General features: G+C 42.5%; 1 protein-coding gene across 3 annotated transcripts in view; it reads left to right on the top strand.

Moving 5' to 3' along the window:
* CAMK1D (calcium/calmodulin dependent protein kinase ID) overlaps nt 1-27,212 on the top strand; it is a 232,079-nt gene that overhangs the window by 94,499 nt on the left and 110,368 nt on the right. For all 3 annotated transcript variants that reach the window (XM_075081580.1, XM_075081579.1, XM_075081578.1), the window contains exon 2: nt 5,526-5,657. In XM_075081580.1, coding sequence (XP_074937681.1) covers nt 5,526-5,657 — 132 coding nt within the window. The remainder of the gene's footprint in view (nt 1-5,525; nt 5,658-27,212) is intronic.

Raw genomic sequence — 27,212 nt, 5'->3', positions numbered from 1 at the left:
GACGGAGGATGTGTGTACAGAAATGACTGAGTAGAAGATTTAATAAAAAAAGTAGAACATGACTTGTGCAGAAAAATGGCTCAGTAGAAAAATAGTCTGCAGGACCAGAATCTGCTGGTTACACAGAGACTGAGCTCATCCCAAGGTTAACTCCTTGAGGCTCATGGGGAAAGCTGTGAAAATGCCAGAGAAGAATTTTTTTCAGACATACTTGCCTCTGTTTACAGCACAGTTCAAAGTCACCTTTCTTTGGGGAGTCAAGGAGCAGAATTTGTGTGTAGCTGCTGAAGCCATGCTACAGAAATTACCTTCTTTGATTTGGTCGGTCCTACGTTGACTCGGTTGGTCTCCCATCTCGGTGATCTTTGGTGACCTGGTGTATTTTTCAAACCATGAGTGTTCACTATTTTTTTCCATGGTTTGGCTGGGGCAAAGTACACACAGAAAGCCCACTGTGTCATAATTAAGATCATTAGCTATACACAGCCCGAAGATGTGAAATCTGTTTCCTGACTATGTCTGTTGATTTAGTATGACAGAGCACCTGCTAATGCAGTGGAAAACTGCTCGACATGGAGGTGTCTGCAAATGGAAAAAATTAAGTTTTATCCCTCCACCAACACTTTGTTTTCATTTTGTCAGTATTTTTGTATCAGCAATTTTTTTTTTTTGATGAATGAGAACAGATTTGCTGTCACAGTATATGTTGTTTATTGTATTTCAGAAACTAAGTGTTCATATGAAATTATAGTTCAAACAGATGAAGGAAAAAGTTATTTGGCCTTTATTTTGCTTTGATCTGCAGGACAGCCTAGCCTTGCAGCCGTTCTTTTCTAGTAGAAAATCCAGTCTGGGTATGAATTCCATTTGTATTGCTATGATAATCTTGAAATCCTAATCTTTAAATCTAAAGTAAAGAAAAAAACTGGATGAGAAATAATATAAACGAACTAAAACTATAAAAGATTGACATCCCATAGGATGCTGCATGGTCCAGATGTGTGCAAAGCGGTGAGGAGTCAGAACGTCTCAACGACCTTCTAGAATTTGACATTATCTCAATGTGACACGTCAAGTCATTTAAAGTCTCTTTTTTTCTCTTAGGTTGTTCCTAGTTCGTATAAAAATGATGTAGATCATAAAATTATTCCATGCCTTAATTAGAAGTTTGAAAAGAGTCTATCCTCTAGGGTAAATGATAACATGGCCAAAACTTTCAAAAATAGGTTCACTTGCCACACACATATTTCAGCATCTAAGTGGTTTAATTTTGTAGAAGTTCCTTGTTTACCCATTTCCACTGCTGCCCTTACTTCCTCAAAACTGTGATGTTCTTTTTTTTGTTTGTTTGCTATAATCTCCAGGCAGGATAAGGAAAGCCCTTGAAAGGGTCTGAAGCCCCTCTTCAACAAGGTAAAGGCTGGGTCCCCAGGTACATTGGAAAGGTTGCAATTACCTATTTCCCAGATGAAGGGAATGGGACATCCCAACCATTGCAGAGACCTTTAAATTAATAACTTTTAATCAATTAACCTCTTCTTCCTATTTTTTTTAAATCTGTATCAGGGTGCAAAAATAATTTTTGGACCATATTTTCTGGGAGTAGGAGAAAAAAACTCCCCCAGATATTTTCAGAGAGTAGACACCTTCCTCAGTATTACACAGAATAAAAAATATCCCTGTTTGCTTGTGTCCTTCACAGAAATTGTGTTTTTCCATGCATGAAATTACAGATAAAAACTCATAATTCAAAATACAAGGTTGACCAAGAGGTTTCCAAATATCTTTCTGGCTTGGTGCTATGACCGGGGAGATACTGGCATATTGGTTGTAAATGGCAGGTCTTGGGAACATCATGTCATTATAGAGACCATGCGGTACCTCCTAGAAGAGGTGGGGTTTTAATCCAGAGCCCTGTCTGAGCTGCAGACATGTAGCATTCCGGTTGTCCAACATCTCCTGTATCATGTTTTTCCTTTTTATTGTGCAGCACTGCTTGGTGATGCTTAATGGAAGTCACATCCTTTTGACAAAAAGTCCTGTCACTTTCATGGTGTAAAAGGCAGCATTTTCCAAAACCAAGCGTCTTTGTAGAACTTTGTATGCAATTAATCTTTAATCCTCAATAAAGTATCATAATAAACTCTTAGAAATAAATTGCTTCCTTCATTAATGTCTTGATTTTAAAGGGCACCTTAATTCTTTGAGGGGAAAATCTTCTTTAGCAAGCCTGCCAGGTCAGTGGTTCTGCGGAACTTTTCTGAGAAGGCGGAGAATTTGCTTTAGGATATATTGCTGTTAGCAAGGAAACGAGCAGCCGTGTCTTTCTGACTTTCTCGCTGGTGTTTATCTATTCATGCATGAGTCAAGAGGGGTTTAATGGGGGCTGGACTAGATCGTTAAGGGTGGATGAATTCAGCTGTGTATTTGAAATTACGATAATTGCTTGCCCATCAATACGCTATTATTTCTGACTCTTCCCTGACTCCAGCAGGCTCCAGGAGTGTCTTTGCTGCCTTTTCCTTGTTGATGCTCCCTGCTACCGTTTCTTTCTTCTTGTCCTACACCATTCTTTCTTCTTAGTCTGTGTTTACCTCTTTGATCCCTATCTGTATCTGCTTCCTCCTTTCTCTTACCCTCCAGCACTTCACTTATCTTTCTTTTGACTGTTGCCTTGTTGCTTCCCCCCTTCCACGGCTCTGTGAACAGAGGAGCAAATTTAGTGCACAGGATAGCACAGACTGCCTCGGAAATCCCTCCTGCCTTGCCGGCAGAACCACCCCAGCACTCCCTACCTTATGGCCCAGGGGCTCTTCCTAGCGCCAGCAATTTAATGACTTGGCCTCATATAAAACTTGCTGTAAAAAACCACCCTATCAGTGCCAAGGGTTGACATGTGAGTGAACACTTTAGCTGAGGTTCAGCTCATTTCATGCTTTAATGAGAAAGGTTGTTAAGGAGATATGGAATTGTTTTTTATGAGTATCTTGGAGCTCCTGAAAAAAAAAATTGTTTAAATTCACAGAGGCTGTTTCCAACCGTTGGACCCCATGGCTGTCCTAGTAAGTGGAGAAAGAAATCCAGCAAAATGGTGAAGCCAGCTGAAATAGAGGCGTTTCCCAAAGCTGGCTTTATTGTGTAGAGAGATATAAAGGGATTTCCCTCATTTTGTTGTCTGAGAACAGCAATGAAATCCAGACTGGGATGGGAGCTCTCTGTGTTTTTATAGTATCATAAACACTGGGAGAGTTGTGTGATCAGTAAACGACTGGTATGAATATGCTGCTTCTAACAGCAGTTAACTGAAGACAAAAAGCTTGCTCGAGACAGCTGGAGCCAAGTGCAGTGTTGAAAGCTTAAGCAGATGGGACTTAAGGGGTTCATGAAATATAGCTGGGAGCAGTCCTGTGAGTTTCTGAGCACCCTGGTCTGCAACCAAAGCTGATAAGCACTGAGAGGACTTAGGGCTTTCCAGTAAAAGGATTTTATTGCAGTTCTGGTCTGGCTGTCCCAAGCATGAGGGTCAGGGTAAAACCCCATTTGGTGAATCAAATGACTAGGACTGTTGATAATAGGAAAGCAAAGAATACATCTTTAAAAACACTTTGCATGGCTTGATTTCTTTATTGCACAAGCCATTAAGACCAATTGTGTGGATTCTAAACAGCAACCCTTGGTGCTCTGACATGACAAGGTAGATTATAAAAAAAGCATAAAACAGTGAATCGTTCCCATACTTAGAGTGGTGTAAATGTGGTCAGAGTCCGGACCACTGTCCAAATTGAGGCAAAACATTATTGCTTCAGAGGGTCACTACCACATGTAGACAGGCTGTCAAACATCCGCTGTAACAGTTTGCAAAAGCCTCTTTTAATCCGTTCCTAAACTTCCTGTCACTGTTTCCCTATCACTGCTGGCTACAAAAAGCCTTTCTGGATAAACAGGCACTTTCTTTCCAAAGCAGTAGCCTCTTCCTTTCGCTTATCCACTTATTCACTGGCTTAACAATTCATTTGGTCATTTTGCAACTTGGGAACCGTTGGTGAGGTCACAGCCACTTGGTTGTGTCATCGAAGTGCATGACTTGAAAAGGAAGAACCTGGTCAGGAACGGAAAGGCTTCTGTTTATGTGCCAACATCTAGATAAGCAGCAGTTCTGGGGAATGAAAGTCAGCAAAAGTTGATGGTAGCCAAATGAGGCTGTGATCAAACATTAAAGTTTTAAGAGTGGGCTGGAACATGGTTGGGTTTGCTCAGCCTGCTGCCGAGCTCTTTTCATAGAGAGCTATGTAGAAGAGCAGAATAATCTATTGGAGAGGGTGTAGGGGGTGGGGGAATGAAGGAAAGTGTTCTGTCTTATTTTGTATGAATAAAATATGATCCTTCAGCTGGTGAATCCTTCAGCTGTGATCTGGTTAGACAAGTCCTTGTCTTTGACATCTGTTGGACAAAGCGGGTGCTTCAGGAGGTTTTGGTGAATACGAGCAAAGATTTGCTGTTCCTCCTCACGCCAATGTTCTGTCTTGGTCGGTACCTCGCTGCTAAACCAGTACTGAGCACTGGACTATGAGTGGCCCATGTGCCAGAGCAAAGGTCCATCCAGACCAGCAGTGTCTGAATGATGATCAGATGCTCACAAAACTGTGTGAGAACAAGAAAGTTGTGCATATAGCACTGACTGTAACATTTTCCTGGCTTCTCCCCAGTAAGGTACAGATGCTTTGGAGGAAGTGATGAGAATGCAAGAAATAATACACTGTTATGGAATAACCTAATGAAGGAGTGGCACTGCCCACTCTTGGTAATTAGTGACTGGCTGCTGCGATGAAGTTTCTTTATTTGTGTTAATCCTCTCTGGGGTAACCATAGGGAGGCTGCTATTAAGGTCGATGTTTGGAGTTGTGATTTAATCCGATTCTTTGGCTTTAGCGATTACACACATAGCAGTTTGTGTTGTGGAATAACTCCGTGTACATAGAGCAATTCTGACACTGCTTCCCTGTCTGAGTCAGGGTTGAGCCGATGGTGAGGAGATGCTCTGGGCTGCCGGGGCGGACCAAAGCGGAGGCCCTGACCTCTTGTGGTCACTGAGGAATTGGGAGCATTTTTGGCACTGGTGCATCGTTTAGCCCAAGAGACTTTGTGCTGCTATGTGGATTAAACATTGTAAAACTTCAGGAAGCGGAAAAGTACATCATCTATCAAGTCAGCAGCCGGACAACAGTCCATGCCCCTGTGTGTGGCAATGGTATTTTCTGATCTTCAAGCTCTGCTTATACCTCTGCTGGACTATGATTCTTTATTAAAATTGTTGTATTTGGTGAGCCTCTAATATATTGTGCGATTATGAATGTCTGCATATGTTTGCAAAGGCAAAGAAAGATGCTCATAATGCCATTGCTGTGATTAACAAGAGCAGCTATCAAAAGACACTAGAAGAACTAGATCTGATGGCTGTGTTTCACTTAACAGCTGCCACAGAAAATATACCACTTAAAACTGGGGTTTTTCTATTCTTCTTTTAGGGGTGCATTCTCTGAAGTTGTTTTGGCTGAAGAGAGAGCGAGCGGGAAACTTTTTGCAGTCAAATGCATTCCCAAGAAGGCACTGAAGGGAAAGGAAAGCAGCATAGAGAATGAAATTGCAGTCCTGAGAAAGTAAGTATCAAACCTTCATTTCTACTTTTTTGCTTCAGTTAGACTCCTGCTTTTAAGGAGAAGGAACAGTGACTGACAGGTTGTTCAGCCCATCGCAGGCAGACGAGATCACCTGAGTTTAAATGATGCTGAAATAATTTTGAGAAATGCTCTGGTTTACTTTTGTATTAATGCAGCCAGATGACTGCAGGTTGGGAAAGGAGTGGAGTTAAGCTGGAGTAAAGCCTATGATGACTTAAAAAGACCTTATCCACTAATAATGTGAGCAGTTGGGTCACTGGCTTTGAGGAGAGCAGGACCAGGGTTATTGTTTCCAAGTGCTTAAAACAGGCTGGATCCTAATTGCTCTAAAACTATGGCATGATATGGATTGTTATAGGAGATGGTAGTAACCTGTACCACTCTGCCGCTTCTGGAAGTGACTTTGCAGAGCAACTTCTATTTTATCAGGGTTGTCCATGTCCATGGTGTGTATTTTTCCTGACTGTGGCTGGAATCATGGATAAGAAAAAGTCATCTCACAACTGCTATGAATTCAGTGCAGTCATTAGAGCCTTGATCCTTCCTCATCTCATGCCTGACGGTGGACTTCGTCTTACCTGACTGGAAACATTTGCATTTGAACTCATCACCCTTGACTTTCTTTCTAGGAAATGGAAAGAGATTGGTCACTTTAGGATTAGTCTATGTAACTTCTTTTAAACTGCTAACAGTGCCTTCTCTACTCATTGAATTAGAGGTAGTACAATTATATAGTAGTCTACATCAGATGGGGGCACTCTGATTCCTGTTGCACTGCTGTTCCTAGTGGGACTTCTTACCCCAGCTCTTGGTCATGTAGGAGCTGATGGCTGATCATCTGGGCACCATGTGACAAAACTGATCCTAAATCTTTAAAACTAGTTAGGTACTTCTGAACTGAATGCTCAGACAGCCTAAGTCAAAGGAGCAGGTTCAAGAGCAAACTCAGCCATCTCAGTAGGCAGAGAGGCTCCTTTTGAGTGGAGCGGCATCAGTGGGGCTCCAAACAGTTACAAACATATGTTGCAGTTGCCTTCCCGTTGCTGGACCCATATTAGGTCAGTACAATGTAAACCTGGTGATAAACACAGCATGTTGCTGCGTAGTGTTACTGAGAATCTGTCACAAAGCTCAACTGTTGCCATCCCCATAACCAGGTAATAACAGCCAATAACTGGCAGCTTGAAACAGCCTTCCTTTATATGGGTCTGTCCCCTGATACTCATGTATGGGTATAAGAGTGGCAATATTGGCATGCAGCAAGCATTGCCATGCATCAACCTTGACCCTAGGCTAGTCAAACAGAGAAGTCATTGAGGTTATTTATTGCTTCTGTGTTGTGAAACATGTCTGTTCTCTGCAGACAATTTCCTGAGAAACCAGTAGGCAGAACCCAGGCTGTGCTATTCCAGCTGCAAGGGCAGGAGAGCGAGTAGGTGGAAAATTCCTTAATGTCATACAATTAGATCTATTTGGCCTCTTGTCCTATGCACATTAGAACCTTAAGTGAGATTTTTACCTTTTTTATCTCCTGATGTCTTCTACTTAGCTGTGGCTAATACAAACTTTGCATGTCATTGTATTTATTCTGAAAATAGACATCTTTGCTAGCACACACAGTATTGAATTTGTATGTGCCACCAAGGAAACACTTAGAAAATAATAAACTGGACCTGCCTACAGTTGAGGAGAGGGGATGCCATAGCTGGCAACTCAGCCCCACACAGCTGCTCACTCACTCCCCCTTGGTGGGATGAGGGAGAAGATCAGAAGAGTAAAAGTGAGAAAATTCATGGGTTGAGGTAAAGACAGTTTAACAGGTAAAGCAAAAGCCGTGCACACAAGCAAAGCAAACAAGGAATACATTCACTCCTTCCCATGGGCAGGCGGGTGCTCAGCCATCCCCAGGAACGTAGGGCTCCATCACATGTAGCAGTTACTTGGGAAGACAAATGCCGTCACTCTGAACGTCCCCCCCTTCCTTCTTCTTCCCCCAGCTCTATACACTGAGCCTGATGCCATATGGTGTGGGACATCCCTTGGGTCAGTTGGGGTCAGCTGTCCCGGCTGTGTCCCCTCCCACCTCCTTGTGCACCCCCAGCCGCTCGCTGGTGGGGTGGAGTGAGGGGCAGAAAAGGCCTTGGCTCTGTGTAAGCCCTGCTCAGCAGTCACTAAAACATCCCTGTTATCAACACTGTTTCCAGCACAAATCCAAAACACAGCCCTGTACTAGCTACTGTGAAGAAAAATACTTCTATCCCAGCCAAAACCAGCAGAGGGGATATCAACCTGTTTCTCTGTTCAATGAATTCTCTGCTTCAAAAGCTGTCAGTAAAAATAGATGAGAGAGGTGGAGTAGCTCCTAAGCAGCTGTTGCTAAGCTCCAAAGCTATATAAGTGTCCTTCTTTTGTTTCTGGTAGCTTAATACTGAGTGCGGATGGCCAGTGTGTGTATTGTCTAATTAGTGGGTAGGATGCCAGAGTCCTGAGCTGCCTGAAGTGCCGCGGCCTTAACATGCCACAGCGAACCACTGCTCCTGAAGGGGATATGCACAGAGGGTGCCTGGCAGGAGGAATTGGTCCCTGTTCCCTGAGAGGAAGGTGTAGAGCTACAGAGGATGGATGCAAAGCAAATATAAATATTCTTGTGTGTTGATCCTGGTCTCCCTTTCTGGTTTTGTGTTATGCCTTTGGGGGGTGCTTAGCCTCCAATGGGGTAAAAGCCCCAAAGGACATCCTGCCTAGCTAAAATGCAGGCAAAGTCCTTGTGATACTTTAGAGAATGATATCTTGTCTGGCGCTGGACTTTCTCCTCCTATATTCACTCATTAGATTTTTGTCTTCATCCTGATGAGGTACTTGCTTTCTGGCAGACATCTGCCGAATGTTGTGAAGTGCAATTCTTGAGTTCCCTGGTTGTATGTCAAATGCGGGTCTGCTGGGGAATCCTGAATATAACCCCTACCAGCTCTCAGGTGAGCTGCTCATGCCCTTCTGTGTGGTGAGCAGGTTTTTAGGGACACTCAGAGATTGTGCTGGCTGTGTCTAGGACTGGTACACGCAAGTATCACTTATACCTTGTACACTCAGTCTGCCCTGGAGGAGGTTTGTGCCCCTGCCAGTCCTGCCAGATCATCAAGATCTGGCAGAATCATTATGGAAAAGGGTTTGGATGGTGTTGTGTGTTGAAGTTGTATTTTAAATAACCTTTTTTATATTCAGGATTAAAAGTCTGTGCATGGAGTACTATAGGAAGTAGAACCTGGTGGTGAGAGCATGAATCCAATGACCAAAACCTTTGGGTTCCCTCTAACTTTTGCTGCTGACTTCCATGTGACCTTAAGTATCTTCTGTCTCAATATTTATTGTCTGTAAAACAGCCTTTATTCAAAAGACTTCCAAATAAAAAGTTTTACCTGCAGTTCATTTTGCAGTCCTTTCTCATGTCAGCAGACCCAGGAGAGTGGGTCCAAGAAGGGAGGTTTCTGGGCTGGATGTTTAGTGTGAAACAGTTGCAGCATCCTGATAGCCCGTCTGTGTGTCTCAACTAAAAAGCTATTTGAAGTGTTAATCAAATGTCTGTGCTGAGGAAGGTCAGTGGTCCCCATGTGAAGTACATGGAAGGTAGGAGATTTTATCTTTCTGTCTGCGGGTTTGGACACTCTTGCTGTTGAAACAAAATGACACATTTTAGAAGCGATGTTCTGCTAACAGAGGAGCGAGCTGCCAGCCAACTGATCTGCATGTTTGTGTGAGTGCCAGAGTGAATCATGCATACTCCAGCATTTTATTTTTCCAGCCATGGCCAACAAATCTGTTCTTAAAAAAGAAAAAAGGCGGAAGAGCCGTTAAGTCAATATTTACGCCTAGCAACCTTAAACGGGTTCTTCCAATATGGACTCTTTTGTGTCCCATGGAAATCCATGGCAACATTCCCCGAAGAGTCGGATGGGTGGGGACGGAGTGGGAAGGAGCTTGCTGTCGAGTGCAGTGCCGGGAGAGACTAAGTCTGCAGTTAATCCAGGAGCCTGAGCCCAACAAAGCATTTAAGCATGCGCCTAATTTTAGATGGTGATTTGTTCCAGTGAACTCAGTGAGTAGGTTGAGCTCACCTTGCTGAACCCAGGCCTAAAGAGATGCTTCAGAGCAGGATGAAAGTCCCACTAGGCACCTGTGTTTGGTACTGCATCAGGAGGGGGCGTTTCTTAACATTTTCAATTAGTGCCCAGATGATGTGCTGGTGCACAAGGATTGCTGCTGCTTCTAATTGTGTGCTGGCTGCATGTAGCTGGGCACAGGGCAAAATATTGCATCTCACCACAAAATCAGGTGTGAAGCTGGGCTGCATCATTTTTAGGTTTTAAAATTTATTTCTTTTGCAGTGGAAAACGTGCTATGGTTTAGAATCTGTTTGAGGAAAACTCGTTCTCTAGGACAGCACTATCACAGCTCTGTTAAACTAACTGGCTGTGGGGACCAACAGCACATGGTCACCTTTGTGTGACACAAACGTTTCGTGACCTGGGATGTTGGGAGTTTCATAACCTGCTCTGAAAGCAACTGTTTTCTGGTTTTGAGCAGAAAGGTAAATGCCATCCTTTCCATTGTTGCTGTAGAATACATTCTTCCACTTATGGTAATTGTGCAGGTGTGAACATGCTGAAAGATGAATCGTCTTGTTAGATGGGTTCCTGACAGCAGTAGGTGGTGTGAAGAGTTGGACTGCAGAGAAGCACCAGTCTGGGGTTCTGGTTAAATAGAAGAAAAAACAACATTGCAAGAGTCAGAGAGTTAAAAATATGCCTGTTCTGTTGTTGTGTTGGTTTTTTTTTGTTACACCACTATTTATCACAAGAAACTTTCTAGCTGCCTGGGAAATACTTGCACGATCATACAGATGCAGTGCTGAGTCAGAGCAAAGCAAGGGGAAGAACAATAAACTGTGTGTAGCCCTGCACCCAGGTGTATTGATTACTTAATAGCAGTAATGTATACAAATTAGTGTCCTGTTAAGCAAATACTGTTTAGCTGGCAAATCATACTCTGCTTTAGCTAGTTTCTGCTGATCAAGGATTTTAAAAATCATTTCTAAACTCTTTAGGTACCTCTTACTCTCATCCCCTCCTCTTTACTCTCCCAAATCCTCTGGGAGAGGCACCGTTAAATTCCTTATTACAAATCAGAACCATGCCTGATTGCAGACTGAAGCCATTTTTTGCTGTCAAACAGCCAGCATGATCGAACTGTTTCTAGCATGTCAGCTAAAATTCTGCTGGTACTTTCCATTCCTGTTTCCTCGGAAGATGGGGGGACTGGGTGTTCAGGCAGTGATTCATGCCCAGGCGCTGCCTCTCTCCTTATATGCCTGCACCTACAGCCAGGAGCTGCTGTTATAATAAGGAGCTGGGAGGGAGGCAGGGAGGCATCCTCCTGCAAAGGCTGGGAAGTCAGGGCTGTCCTCATCTCAAAACTAAACAAAAAACAGCAATGAGAAGTTTTCCTAAAGTGGGTGAAAGTGTGGATGTTCCTGCTCTCCCATAAATTAGATGATGGCCAAAGGGGTCCCTTGCTCCACCCCAGTTGGCAGCGCCATTCCTGACATTAAAGAGGACACCCTTGATAACAGATATGGAAAATCCACCCCTTCTCAGGATTTTCATGAAGACTAAAAGGGTAATTTAAAAAGTGGTACCTTTTTGCTCCTTTTCAGTAGCACATTGACAAACTTCCCCTTAAACCTCTCTGCCCCCGAGTCTTGTCTCTGTAAGGGCTCATCCCTCCAGGGCTAACCCAATAGCCTCTACAAAGATGAATCCAAATTTAGATTTGAAACTTATTAGTTACCTTTTATTAAATGTTTCTGTACAATTTAACTTGGAATCAAAGGCTACATTAATTCTGAATAAAATTGGCCGTGCAAAAGTTTAATGTGCCCTAACATAAATTCAGGCATTTAATTAATTCAGATGAACATTCCTGAGTGACTTTGCGGGACAGACCTGTCTATTCAAGCCACAGCTGCCTCTGGGTCAAAAAATACAGCCCTCGCAGGTCTGGATGGTCCAATGCTCCTCAGTCCGGAGGCTCTGCTGGTGCCCACCCATGCTCTCCTGTGGTAATTATTTTCCTGTGCAAGGTCACACAGCTGGAGTACAGGGCCAGCTGAACTGAAAAGGAGACACTCAGATCCGACACTCAGATCCTGTGTTGATAAGTGCTAACATAAAAGTGACTGTAATTAGATTGTGTAGCTGATGTACAAAAAGTTGTGGGATTGGGGTTTAAGGGGTTAATGACTAATTACCTCTTTATGCCCCAGCAGTAAGAGTTCTTTTTTCTGTAAAGAAATGAATGGGATGGTTAGGAATGGAAAAAATAAAAAAAGCTCTTGGTGTCTCTGTCTGTCAGGTAACATTATTTCTCTGAAGCTTTGCTTACCCTACAGACAAAACAGGCCTCCTGCTTTTTTTTCCCCTTTTTTCCCCTCTGTGAGTAATGGTGAGGACATAGGCTGCCTCAGCAAGAACTGAAGAGACAGCTGGTTGTTATATTAAGTAATCACTTTCAGAGAAAGCTTTTATGTAGATTTAGTTGTTAAAACCTGGCTTGCTCATGTCATTGCAGTTGCACCAGGGTGACAGAAGGTTGACTCTGCCCTCCCTGCGTGGCCGTGCTCAAAGCTCTGCCAAATGCAAATCCAGGGCATCCCAAAAGCTGGCTCCCCGGAGGGGCCCCAAGGATGGCTCAGAGTGTCCAGGCGTGCAGCTACGGGTTAGGGGTGATACCCACTGGTACTATTAATGATGTTGATGTCAATGGAGGAAGAGTAGGGCCCCTCTGAGAATATAGTTGTTGGCACCTTGCATGGATAGACTTCATCATTGCCCCCATGCATCTGCTCGACTGACGTGGGTGCCTGGTGTCTGCCCTTGGAGCCACCCCTACTGCTGGGCAGTCACACGTCCCTGCGATGGAGGCAGGTTAGGCATGGAAAGGAGCCAGGATCTACAAAATGCTACAGGGTAGGGGGACAGTTGGGCATGCCTGGAGGCTGACATCATCTTTAGACCATGAGCTCATCTGCTGAATCAAGGAGATGTAGACTGGATGAATTGCCCTTCTCGGGTTTCTGGCGAAAGTGAATCTGACCCTATATATATGTGGGTACGGTACGGAACAGCTCTGCCTTGGCACTAGTAGTTGACTTCTTGTTAAGCAACTCATTTTGCTGCAAAGAATTCATGTGAGTGAAAAAATGTGAAACCTGAAACAAAGCTGACACCATTTTTGATCACTGAGATGCTGGAAAGTTTGCAGGGGAAGACTTTGCAGCCAGGACTGCCTGGAACGTGTGTCATGCTAGGTTAGATGTAAGCAGAAGGAGGGGAAGCAGATCAAGGCATCTTAAAAACCTTAAAATACATGCTATGAAAGAGAAAAATCCCCTCTGAAATAGTAAACACAGACAAAATCCCTTGTATCTTCCCTGGTCTTATACGGGTTCATTTACATGCAGTGTGCTCAGTAATAGCTTTAGAGATGGCGTGTGGCATTTCTGTGTTTCAGCCTGCCTTCGTGCTGTGCGTACGCAGGCGGTTCTGTTCCTTGAAGTAGGTTATAGTGTGATAAGTCATTTTGCTGTAATTGCCGGGTGACAAAGCACTCTCCTCTCTTCTGGGGGCAATGGTTTACCAAATCTCCCTTGCATAACTGTTCTTCAAGGTCACTCCATACCCTGAGTCAACTCAACAAATGGCACACGCATGCTGGGAGGAGGGTGCAGGTCAGAGGGGATGAAAGTATATCGTTGCTCAGAGCTCCAGCTTGGAAAATAATTCAATGTGTTATGGAAGAACCAGCTGCTTTCTGAAACAGTTGCTCTAAGATGCTTTCAGATTAGCCAAATGGGTTTTTCAGCCTTAGCTGGAGTCTGCTTCTGTGCTGCATGTGTGTTTTATGTGGACCCATCCTGTGCATAGCTGGAAAAACAAAGCTGGGGTCTTCTCAGAGCTCCTAGATGAAGAATAGGAATATGTACCCTATTTTCCAGTATTTATTACTCAGGAAGATGGTTACAATGGTGTCTCAGTGGTACAAGTATCTGATTATATGCACTGTTGTCTGCTACCTATAAGGAAAGACTTGTTACGATGTGTAAAGACTCTTTAACAAGATCTAACAGTTTGATAAATGACTCCGCTTTATATCTGGATGCATAAGGTCTGTCTTTGTTATATCCACATGTTTAAAGCTAAGAGTTACCTAATTTGCAAGCACATGCATTTGGTTTGGGCTTATGGAGCTCACAGAAGCTAAGGTGGGTTAGTCTTTGCATGGGAGGACATGCAAACCTCTGCGTTTGGAATTTATCCAATATATCTTGAATTGACAGCCGCATAAATTAATTGGTGTTTGGCCAACTAAGTCTGCAGTTGTCATCTGTAATACATATTGATTCACTCTTACAATTCTTACTCATACAACACTTTGTGCTCAGTAGGAGTTTTGAAGTAAAAAAACAAGTCTGTAGGTATGGACTTTGTCTTTTAATAAAGAAAGAAATACAAGACACTCATTTAGTCTGCAGGCTGCCCTAGCCCTCAGTTTGACCAAGGAAATTGTGCTGACAATTTTTTCCCAAATTAAACATTTGTTTAAAAAAAAAAAGACATTCTAATTTTTTAATTGTGCCTTATATTCATAAGGCATTGGCTTAATCAGAATAGATTGGTTTTATTCTGAATTAAAGAGTGGTCATACTAGGGATTTGTGCTTCTGAAACTGTAGGACTTTAAACCTATTAATGAAATCAGTTTCAGAGTAAAGCTTGATATTTTCCTTAATTACATCCATGTTTCTATGTCTCTGGCTATCAGAGACATCCTGCTATATTGCCCAGGTCTTAAACCTTTGCAAGTGCAGAAACCTCTGGTTTAGTTTTAATACTGACAATTTGTATTAGTAAGTGGACTATGAAATCACTTCCCTAAGGATGTGTGGCAGCTAGCTTTTACTTTGCCAGATATTTTATCAAATTAAAATTATGGAGCATTACATTAAACAGGGATGTTATTGCCTCCTTTACTTCCCCGTTAAATTTTTTTTCCCTGAGAGTAGCCATAGGTGAATTCAAGCTGTCTTAGAGACAATACACCCTTTTTTGAAGGCATTTAAAAATATAAATAGCAGAACTGATTTATTTTTCATGAAAATTTGTTCAATAACTTTGAGAAGGTATATTAGTAGGAAGCATTACTATATATTAGTATATATTATAGCTCCATACCGAACCCAAACCAACTGAAAAATGCATAGCAGTGAAGAGTGCCAGATATGTTTTTGCACACCAGCACAGACTCCTTCTGAGATTAGTCCAAAATTTCTATATATAATCTCTTTGGTTCTTACCAAATAGAGTAGCAGCCTGCTTCAAATATCTTCATACCTTTGTGATATCTCCTGTCTTGACTGACACACCAGGGATTAAACTGGGACCTTTTTGGACTTACACATATATATCCTTATGGCTTCAGCTCAGCAGCCATTCCCTGCAGGCAACTGGAATGGATTCAGACATTGGTGGACCAGGCATCGAGCGCAATAGTTAACTCGTGCCAAAATACTTGTTTGAAAAATACACATCAGTGCGGGACTGTTTTTCAGGTGTTTAAGACTTTTTATTCCCCTCCACCAAAAGCAGAAGGGTCCTCATGCAGCATCAGTATTTGGCATAATACATTTTGTCAAGAAGCATCTCTCCAAGGCAAAGTCACTCCTGTGTCTGCTGTAAACTTGGTGATTAGAACAGAAAACAGGGGCTGTTCACCACTTCGCTCTTGAAAGGGATAATAGGGGTTTTCTAACTGAAAACAAAGAAGAAAGTGCTTTTTCATTCTTTTTAAAATGCTCTCTTATGTGAGTCACAACAAATATGTGGATATGGCACGATCCACAAAGATGTAGCTTTTATTGGCATTTATATATAGAAACACCAGTTCTTCCCTTTCTAAAGATAAAATGTAATAGCGATGGCTGTCTGCTTTTATATTTACTACAAGCTGGTTGGTGGGAGGGCAGCTGAAAACTTTGGTGAAGTTTGAAACTTTCCTTCTGTGTTTTTTGGGCACATGAGAAAATTGCCATTGAGTGGAGCTGCTGCATGTCCCGCAGTGTTTATGTCTTGAAGACATTGTCCTTGCCATTTATGGTGTACAAAACACGCATCCAAACCATGTGGCATCAGCATGGGTAATGAGCGCTCGTTGTTAACAAATAGACATGGGTAATATGATCTAATGCTATTCTGGTCAATAGGAAAATTCAAAGTCATTGAACTTGGTCACATGATGCTTCGAGGCTCCCTTGAGAATCCCAGACCAAAGCAAAAGTGGAAAGAAAGCCTAAGCTGAGGTTGCCCATGACCTGTGCCATCATGCAGTGTGGACTCAGGGCTTTATACATAGCAGATGAGCTGCATAGCCTCCTTTCCCAGTTTCCAGTGCCTCTTGAATTGCTGTATCAGGGGGGAAAAAAAAAGGCCACAGCCCATATTTGTGGCTTTACTATTCCAAAGGTGGTTACTCCATCTTCATGCCCTAGTAACTCAGGCATGGCTAAGCCAACAGAGGATCCTGGCTTTCCCGTAAGGATATCTCTCCACTGTCTCTGCATATGCGTGGGAACAGTGCGTGTTTTACAGTGTTATTTCTGATGTAGGCTGCCATGGCTGAGGCCAGAATTCACTGTGCAGAGGGGAATCTGCCAGGGACTGGCCCTGTCCCCTCTCCTCCCTCCATGTAGCTGTAGAGCTGGAACAAGACAACCCAAAAGGCTGCTTCTGTGAGGGGATGGGGAACATGGTCTGTTTCTTACAAAGCAGGGTTTTCTCCTCCTAGGTCTTGCTGCTGGCATTAAGTTGGAGTTCTAGAAATTGAAGGACCAGGCACAGAATTCACCACCAAACTTCACTCCAAAAAGATGGGGTTGGCACACAGAAATTTTATCCCATCTTGGTTCTGATTTACCATTAGGGCCCTGAATTTCTGGCTTTGTTTAAAATTCATTCTCTCATTAGAAACACATGTTTCTGATTTTCTTTTTTATGATGACATAGTTTGCACTCTTACCCGAGAGCTGTTTTCTTAATAGGACCAACTATATTTGGAGTCACTCTGAATTGCTCATGAAATGGAAGATTGATGTCAGTATTTCTGGCAATTTTTTCATTGTTTGTATTTCACCGTAGTTGAGTGTTAAATAATTATTCAAGCTAGGAACGCCTATACCACTTTATTTTAACATAATTGGATTTGTTTTATTTTAGTGCTGTATATGCTCCTACAGTAGCTGATATAGGTAAACATATTAGGAGGGTGATTTCCAGAGGATTTAGTAAATAACAGAAAGGGTATGTCAATGAGTGTAGAGGGTTGTGCTTTGCATCAATTTACACACAGGGAAGTCTTATCAGCTTTAGAGACCTGATCCTGTGTCAAGTCTGTCACACTGATGTCTCAGGTAGACCTGAGTGCCATTTTTAAAGGCATCTGCACAGGAGAAGGATCTGGATCCCAGTGAAATTCCCTGTCCAGGGAACTGGGGGGACATTAGGAGACCTCATGAGTTTTGGTACAGTCAGCTATAAAATTTCCTATGTCACAATTATGCCTACAGCATCCATGTGGGAGATGACCTCTTTCTGCTCTTGGGGGCTGGTCATATGTAGTCCATCACTGTCCTTCCAGTCCATTGCTGTCTTGGACTACAAACGAAGATAATGTCATTCCTATCTCCCAGGACCCAGCTGCTGGGCCTGCCTTCGTTAGCACCGATCCCTTTTGACATCAGCCCTGGCTCCTTCCCTGAAGGCAGCAGGTTAGAAATAATGCATACCCCCGAGCATCTCAAAGTACAGGGTTTACACTCTCTTTTGTGTAGATTGCATTTTTAATTCAATTTACATGTCACGACAGTTTGGATTGTGGCACGTAAGGGTAAACTGAAAAATAATGGTAGCAAGTTTGGCTTAGTTAACAACACACAGCTGCTTTAGTCAGGATGTGGCCATGCGCACCTCAGAAGCCTCCACGTGTTAAGTTTTTTTCACCCAGCAGAGCAGTTTATCTTCAGTGGGCAAGGTAAAGAGGGTATCTTCAGCACGAGGTGGCCAGCCTGCCCTCCGTTGTGTCTCTCCCATCCTTTTGAGAGAGACGTGTCTGGTGTGAGAGGGAACACTCGACTCAGTCTGCTGCTGGTCTTAGTTTTTCACCATTTTGGAAACCTCTTTAAGACTCTCTTGTAAAAAAGCGATTCACCTTTTTCAAGAAAAAAACAGGACCTGAACTGTCTAGAAGTTTGGGCTCATTTTGGATGAGACTTTGGGTTTAGGCAAGCCCTCTTTTTAAACTCTGTGTTTAGTTCTGGAAAAAGAAAGTCACTCACTGGGTCTGACTTTCTGCGTAAGTGGGCTGTGTTATTTCATCTCTAGATACAATGTAGATCTTGATAACTGGATTTGACTGACTCATAGTGGTTAGAAAGGTAGCCAGGCTTCGTAGGAGTCTCTTGCTTATTCAATAGAACTGCAAAAGCATCCCCTATACTCCTTCAGATAAAGAAAAATCGACTATTCCCATTTGTCTGGGAATTTGTCTGGGTTTAACTTCAGTTTACTTACTTGTGGGTGTGTTTCTCAATATATTAAAAAGTCTGGTGTTTATTTAATTTTCTGCTTATATAGGTACTTGTTTTGTGTAATTTGTCCATTTTTACTCAGCAGAATTGATCAGGGTTCTTCTTTACAGACAACCTTTGGCACTTGGAGAATATTTTGGTCCTTCCTCATGTGTACTCTGCAGCTAGAAATGTTATCATGGCACATAGTAATTTATTGGGAGAGTGATGGGAGAAGAATAAAAAGCATTTTCAGAGTGGGGTAATCCTGAAAAGAGTGCTTGATTCGGTAATAACCCTAGTAATAACCCAAATTTTATCTTCACATATTAAATAAGTGCCTTTATGAAGTTCGGTTAACTGAGAGGTAGGAAGAGCTGATTTTAGGAGCACACTGAAGCTGTGAGGGCAAGATGTGGGAAGGACCTATAGCCAAGGACACGAAATATCTGGAAATGGGGCAAAAGGAGGGGTTTTGGTGGAAGAATCAGCTCCCTGAGTGCTGTGGGCAATTTGTTTCCTGTTTTTAGGAAAATGAAAAAGCATAAGCCCAAGAGCTTATGCTGGAAATGGCGTTACGATAATGGTTTTCAGCCAGTTTAATAGGCAGGTACTTTAATTTTTTTTCCAGTTGCAGGGCCAGCTCCTGTGCAGCAATTTAATTTAAAACTCACAGAAAACAGATTTACTTCCTTGGTTTTCCTTTACAGACCCTGTGAAGCCCACAGATCCCCAGGCATCTGCACTCCCCAGGGTGGAAACTACCCCTCTGAAGCATGAATGAAAAGAAATTGGAAAAAAAAAGCCACAACAGACAAACAAACAATAAACACAGGAGGAAGCAGAAATTAACTGTGGCAGGTTAAAACTAATACAGAGGAGCCATGCTGTATGCCTCCAAGTAGCGGTACAGTTGTGGAGGAGTTAGTATCAATACAGTTTTCAGGAAATCCCTGTATATTAACTTCCCCCCCACCCCAGTATGTACTTGAGCTCACACCATTTTTAATCAGCCTCACAGGAATCTCTGCCAGTCCTTGCCCATTCCTGTGCTTCTGAGGCAGAAGGCTGTGTTAAGGGATGTTGGTGTCACTGAGATTCTTGGTGTCTGTGTTTTTGTTCTTGGTTCTGGCCATGGTTTTCATACTCCAACATGGAGGAACAATCACAGAAAACAGGATTTTTCTAAGCCTATTCCAGCCTAAACTTTTCATTTGAGGGTCCTAAACGAGCATCTTTTCCCTGAACCTTCTCCTGTAGCCACACGTGCCCCAGGGTTCATTGGGTGGTGGCAGAGCCCCACTGAAATACCATTTCTGAAGCAAAATCATAACCATTGCTGAGATATAAATATCAGTACTTGGCACTGTTATGCAGAGCCAAAAGTATTGCTGGAAGAAAGCAGTTAATTAAAAACTGCTTTGCAGTGCTGTGCTTTTCCTTGGATTAAAAATAAAGCAGAGCATTGTGAGCCGTTGGTCTTGCTGTTTTGTAAACAATTTTCCCCGTGCTTTCTCCTCTTTATTTTTGATAATGTTGAGGAATTATGCTGCTGATCAAAGAAGCTGCATAGCATCTGGTATGGCAGGACCAGAAACTTTGCCATAGCTCTGCCAATAGAACTTATTTGTCCTATAGCACAGCAAAAATGCTCCTCGCTTGGGATCATTACACTTGTAGTAATCCACTGTTCCCTAGGAGGTATAACACATGCACATTACTGTAAGCAGAAAATATATTTTAAAATGACACATGGCTGCATGGATGCTTTTATGATTGAGTAATCCAGGAGAATGTGGGGAGGGAGGAGGTATGGCAGCAAGACAAAAAGATTCAAGGAAAAATTTCACCAACTTTGATGCTGAAAGAGGTTCCAAAAGAGTTAATTTCTTCTGCATTTTTTGTGTTCCTCACTTAGAATATTAAAAAAACCTGAAAGTGTTGTGAAATGCTGGGAATGCAAACTGGGAACTGTGAACCCCCTTGCAAGCTTGCATCTTGTTTGAATTTTGCCTTCAGTATTTTATAGATAGTGGAATTTTACAGGTAAGTTCTAAAAGCTATAAAAAGCCAAGCAAAATTATGTGCCAGATCATTCTTGCACTCGAGGAAGTAGTTTCCAAATGCATCAGAGGTGCGTCCCTACGGTTGAGGCTTAAGGCCAGATGCTGGCTGTAGTCGTGGCTGGAAAATGATTTGAAAATGCATGGACAAGGGCTTGAACCTTTGCAGTGTTTATTGCCTGAGTCAAAACAAAATCAAACAGGGATCAACAAGCACTCAGGGCTGCAGAGGTATGGGGATTCAGGTCCTTGTACCATGGGCTAACCCAGGTCTTTCTTACCTGATGTGCATGATGTGGGCACGGCAATCTGCTGCTCGAACCAACACCTTCTGTTCCTCCTTGTTCTGCAGTGAGATGCCCACGAGGTTTTGTCTCAATCTGAGAAAGCTAGTTTTGTGTGTAAGTTGTCTTGTACAGAGCACAGTGTGCACCATGTATTACAAAATAGATTTGTCTGTAAATGATGCTGACCTTTACCATGGTGCGGTCTGCTTGAAAAGAACGCCCTGAGGAGACATACTCCACCGGGTAGACAACACCGTGATTTCTGTAATTTGTGTGTGGTATTTCAGACTTAGGAAAGGCTAAGCCATTTCAGTGCTGTCACTCCCCACCAGATACCTTAACACCTTCTTGTCCAGGCTCTGGCTGGTAACCCTGCTCTAAGCCAAATTATTTTGGTAGGGATGGATGTGTAGAGCATTGTTGTCCCACAGAGAACTCCAATATTTTTGCTGTTCCCTTTGGTTGGAGTTAATGGGGTTCTTCACACAACTGACTTGTCTGCTATGAGCAGAAAGGCCACACACAAGCTGTCATTGATGTGACATGCATTGTGGTATGGACCATATTATAGACCCATTTATGTGTGCATCTCTTAGCCCCAAAGGAATGTCTTTAACCGTCATGGTTCATAGCTGTCTCTCACCATGGTATTTTGGCATTGTGTTTGCAACACTTCAAAAAATGAAGTACAATTAAATCCTTCTCTACCTGTGGAGAGGTGGAAGCATTTTCCTAAGGTCTGTGGAAAAAGCGTTCATGAAGAAGGTCTTTCATGAAGAAGGTCTTTCACCAGATTTGATGGTGGCAAGGACATGGGTATTGGTAGAAGTCATCATTTGGATTGTGGTGGTGTTTCAGGGCGATTTCTGGACTAAAATCCTTTAATGAAATTTCTGTAGAAAAATAAAACATAACTTTGTCAAGACACATACTGTGTCCCCTCCTGCTCTCCTTCAGGAAGCTCTTCCAGAGCTTTCAGTCAGCCACTGAGATATCTTTTCTCCTGTCCCCTTGGACCTGTTAAACCTGTTATGTCTGACAGCCATTGCTGAAATAACCAAGTCTAGTAAAAAGGTGGATGCTCCTTGGGATAGCATAAGCTTAGTTTAGTGTATGAGTTTTTTAGATTAGTACCAAAACCTGTTCTTGGATGCCCTACAGAGCAGAGGACCAGCACAGGCTGAGATATTGTGGTGTAATGCAGCACACAGATGTTTGATCAGCCCACGGTGAGAATGAAACTAGGTGGCGAGCCCAGTTTCTTTGTGAACTCTTTGGTCAGCGATGGGCAAGGCAGATATGTTCACCAGGAGTCAAGGTGGTGATCAAGTTTTTTTGTTTCCTTTCTGGGAACTGGAAATGGTCCCACCTTGCTCAAGATATCATTGTAGTAGGATGCCTGCCCTCAAATGGTTAAGCGCTGAAGCTTGTCTGAGATATTTCCCTCTTCTGGGGAATGTGTTAAGCACTAAATGATGCATGAGCCCTGTTGGAAGGAGGCGTTACATTCTGTATGAAACTGTACACAGACTATTTATTTTTCACTGATAATTTTATTCTGGTAGCCAGGTGTGGTTCCAGGCTAACTTGACATGCTAAGCAGGCCCCGAAGCAAAGCAGTCATTTGCATTCCTCTAAACAAACACATCCTCTAATTCCTGTTTTAAAGGTGATCTCACATCGGAAGAAGCAATAGCAAATAATTGTACAGGGTGGGACACATGTCAAACTGGCACCGGAGTGAAAAAAGGTCTTGAAGTTGTCATGACTTGTCTTTATACTTGGCATGCTGCTTCCCTTGCCCCAGATTTAGTAAGATCTTGGGTGTGATATTTCCTAGGAAAGATTGTTATCTTAGGGATCAGAGTCTGTCCAAATTGTAAAAAAAAGGTCTTTTTCTCATCAGTTTGTCTCTGCTTTATGTTTTTTGCTTTTATTATTTGCTTTTTGCTATGCATATTTTAACACGAGTGCTTGTAACATCAGCTGGGGACTGAGAAGGGCTCTTCTGTGGTAAAAACAGAAGACACTATAGCCAGAGGAGCCCATCTCTGCAGGAAGGTTTGTAATAGGCTCTTAACAACCACACATGGGGTACAGAGGGGGATCCAGAACATGCTGTCATCAAAAAGCTGTATCTTGAGGAATGCACAATCAAGACAAGCCAAAGTCTCTTAGTAATTAAGATTGCAGTCAACTTTCATTATGATGCCCAACATTTGATCCTCTCTTCTGCCCCTGGTCATGGCTTGCAAAATTTGTTTGGCCTCGAAGATGACATATTTATTTTGAAATAGGCTGCTTTGATTTCTGCAGAGTGAAAAGGAAATTAATCCAATTCATTTTTAGTGACAGATCACTAGACAAGTTGGCATTTGTTGAACACTTCTGCATGTTCTTCTGAGGTTGCCATCCCCTACATTTACCATGCCACCGGCAGCAATTCTGGGGAAGTTATGGGCCCTGGGCAGCATGTTCTCTGCTCTCCTCTATGCAGGATAATAATGACAGCAGCTTCAATTTTAGCTTACTTTTTTTTCCATGTGTTGACTAGCAGAGTTAGAAGATCTCCCATACAGCGTATTGGAGTTGATGGCTCTATATTATTTATTGTCTCTAAGAATTCCCCAAATGCTCTTTATACCTTCACTTTAAAAATGTCTGAAATTATTTAATAAAAAATCAGTTACATTACTAAATTAAATTTCCTTCTAGTTCTCTAGGTTGAGATTGTTTCCCTTTTATTTGTATGAACCTTTTCTGACATTTCTGTTATGCATTTTGTGTATTATAAAACCCTCTTCCTCACACTCAGAGAGGAAAGCAACTTGCCTGGAAAAAGCAACCTGTTATAAAACATCCCAACATTCAAGATCTCTGCAGTCCATATTAGTAACAGAGAGAGAATAAAGATTTCATCAAAAGTGCCTGTCATCTGATTGTTCCACATTTCAACAAAACCTGTAATATTATCACTGACTGCAGCCACGACATGTCACGGCAATGTGTCCAGGAATGGGGCACATGTACCAACACTTGAGATACCAAGCCAGACAGGTACTCAGCAAAGAGCACAGGAATATAAAGAACAGAGATAGGGAAGAAAGACTTTTTAGCTGTACTGCACTGTATGGATCAGTACAGTTCACCACCAGAAACCTGTTTAAATTTCAGAAAACACTAATTTAAATAATTTCCTTCCATTAGAATTCAGTCAAAGGCTTCTTCATTCAAACTATTCTGGGATGGTTATTTAATCTTCATCCAAAAATATTTCAGTTTTATCTGAGTGAACTGTGGCTTGCTTCAGCTAGCAATAACTTTAGTTTGCAGAGTAAAACATTGCAGCCTCTGTAATGGCAATAAATGGTGACTTTAATAAATGCACGTTCCCTTTCCTAAGTGGGATGTCTTTTGATACAGTGAGAATTGCATGTAGACCAAGGGACATAGCAGTTGTTTGTATGACTGTCATGCACAGCTGAGTTTACATATTTGATATGATCCTGTCTGACTCCAAGGAGATAAATGAAATTAAGTTCTCAGAAGGGAAGTAATTAGACCATGACACAATGGCAAAGTTAAGGCACTACGGGACAAAATGTCCTTGAATAAAAAGGGAGCAGAGGGAGTTCTTAGTGGAGAAATACAGGTTTTCTTAGCTCTCAATAGATTAGCAAAGCTAAGACTTCTCAAAACTAAAATGAGAGCCAAAGGGGCTGCTACAGATTTGATGATCCTGACTTTGGAGAGAGAAGGGACAGGCTGGTTGGAGATCAGTACGGTCAAGAGCTCTTCATATGAGAGAGGTGCTGGGAGGAAGGTCTGCAAGGTTGGTTAAGTCCAAGCTTCAGTCTTCTGTCTCACTTACCACAGATCTTTTGGGAAATGAATAGTGATTTGGTTTAAAGAGATTGGTTCCTACAATCAGTGGCCACAGAAAAAAGTCTGAGAGGTGTCAAAAACAGAGGGACCATCTGTGTCAAGGTGCCTGGAAAATGAAGAGTCTGCACATTAGAGTCATGGGGCAAGAGGGTTTGGCCAACAGCCTTCAACTCAGAGAAAGGTGGGAGCAGTGAAAGAATGGCTTGGCAAAGTGCCCTGGCTGTTGACCTGAATATGTTTCTTCTAAAACTGAGCAAATTTCCAGCCCTGAAATATGCCTTTGTAGTGACTGAGACAACATATTTTTTATTATTTTGCCTGACCTTTAGTTAAACAAATAATAAATGCTACCACAAGGAAATACTGGCTCACCTTCATTTTAAATTATCTGATAGCATAACTTGTTGGTTTGGAGAATCAGGCTCTAAATCTCTTCCTAGTTACATTTGTTTTACATTTGCTTTTTATTTTTTTTACATCAACATGGTTGTTTCTGAATTAAAATCTAACTGGATGTAATCAGCTATTAGTATGAGCAGCTTGCAAACAGTGGCAATGGGATGGTGAAGGTTTCTTATCTGGACCAACCAGAGCATCTGGAAACTTGCGACTGTGAGAAGCAAAGGCATATATTCTGTACAAATGCCTGAAAGTAACTTTTGTACCATCTTATCAAGCTCACGTGAGCCCTGGATCCCTAAAGAGGTGGATATTGCTTGGTTTTCCCTTACATAAAGGATGGCATCAGAGTTGACACTATGCATGGGAGGGATCCTCTTTATGAAATAGTGTATTTAATCATACAAAATCCTTAGAAGTTATTTAAATTTAAAATATGTCTTAGTCTTAAAAAATGAATTGATATCGTAAAATGTGTAACAGGCCCATTTCAAGGGCAATCACCTGGAAATTGTGGGTCTTTGCATTAGAAATCCATAAGTATTTGACTAAAAAAATATCAGGCTGTAGGTGAGATTTCTCAAGATAGCTGGGAGTGGATGGTCATGCTGAGGGACAGGGAGGTATGCACTTCTGCATCAATTCTGGACCATGATTTGAAGCTCAGTAAAGAAAATGGCCTCTTGATTTCAGCTGTTGGCCCCACTCCCTGCTATGGATGGAGACTTCATCCACAACACCGCTCAGCCTGTTTATAAAATGATGAAAAGTAAATCCTGTTTGAAATGGAGGATTAATGTAGTCAAGGGGCTGCAGTGAGCAGAGAGCGTGTACACACATCTGACTTCTTGTTTTATATTGCAAACCACCACGGTGTCTGAGTAATGCATCGGCTACATTAGGAATTGCCAGGTCCCTGGCAAACTTAATGGAGGTGTTAATCACCTCCATTTGGGGTTATAGAGTTCATACACATACCTGCTTGACGATTGGTAATTAATTTTAGATTTCTTTGTTTGAAAGTTCTTTTTAATTTTTTTTTATGGGCAACCTGGATAAGCAAGAAAGCAATGAGACATTTTAGTCTTGGATGAGTTTAGCAGCATTTGTCAGAGTCACGTTCTAGTTTTTTCTAACCACCTCTAGAAACGCTTTTCATAGCTAGTGTCCTCAGCAGACACGTACATGGGCGAACTCTGGGACTAGGAAGCATCTTACGCAGCGGGTGGATTCGTCCTGGGAGGCAGCTGACAGCTATTTTCAGAAGGCAAACTCCTTCTTCGGGGTTTCTGCAAGGGAGAGGAAGTTTTCAAAAGGAGCTGTGCTCGCAGCCTGACGAGTCAGCATATCCTCAGGCTGTTCTGCTTAGGCCCGGTTCCCAGCTGGCATATTTCTCTCAATGGGTGATGAGAGAGGTCTCAGTTCATTTCCAAGCCTGCAGTTCCCTCCCTTAGTGAATTTTTCCTCTTTTAAAGGCCATTTTTACTTTAATCAACTGGAAGTTGAGTTCCTTTGGACCATTAGACATCTGTGTTCTTCCTCCCAGGAGGACTGTTATTCTGGTAAGAAAGAAATGGAGGTTGTTTATCTGCAGAGCTCTTTGGCCAAGTCCCACCTTCAAACCATAGCATTGTTATTTGGAAGGAAAAGGAAACCCTGAGAGCCAGGGTAGGATGCAGATTGCCTTAATGTGGTCCAAGGCCTGTGGAAATGATCCATGGAGAGAGCTGAGAGCCTGAGAGCAGCCCTCCAGAAAGTCAAAATGTTGGAAGCTCCTGTCACTCTCTGGAGCTCAGAGACCTACCTCCAGGCAGTACATTAGCTGTCTCCATTCATCTTGGAGCCAGACCCTATGGGCCTTTCTGCAGATGGGTATCCAGCAGAGAGGGCTTAACTGCTTGTTGTTGTGCACTCACTCCTGGTGGGGATGTGTGACCAGGTGATGAGACACCTGGCAGCTCCCAAGTCCCACCTTCTGGGTGGCTTTGCTGCCTGCCATCAGACTAATGAACCTCCTGAGTTTAGGTGTTTTCACCCCTTCCTAATGAAAGTGGCACTAGGAGTGCAGGATTCAAGGGTCAGAAAGAGACAATGACATAGTGTGATCACCTAGTTGGGACTTGGAACAGGGAGATCTTTTGTTCTGTTCTGCCCCATGGCTATGTCTTCTGCCTTAGGGACATTGGATTAGCAGCGTAAAGGTTCCTGATATCTAAAAGATGTTCAAA

The sequence above is a fragment of the Phalacrocorax aristotelis genome, chromosome 1 (assembly GCF_949628215.1).
Source record: "Phalacrocorax aristotelis chromosome 1, bGulAri2.1, whole genome shotgun sequence".
NCBI classification, from domain to species: Eukaryota; Metazoa; Chordata; class Aves; order Suliformes; family Phalacrocoracidae; genus Phalacrocorax; species Phalacrocorax aristotelis.
The sequence above is the reverse complement of the archived record's forward strand: the minus strand, read 5'-3'. Positions and strand labels throughout refer to the sequence as shown.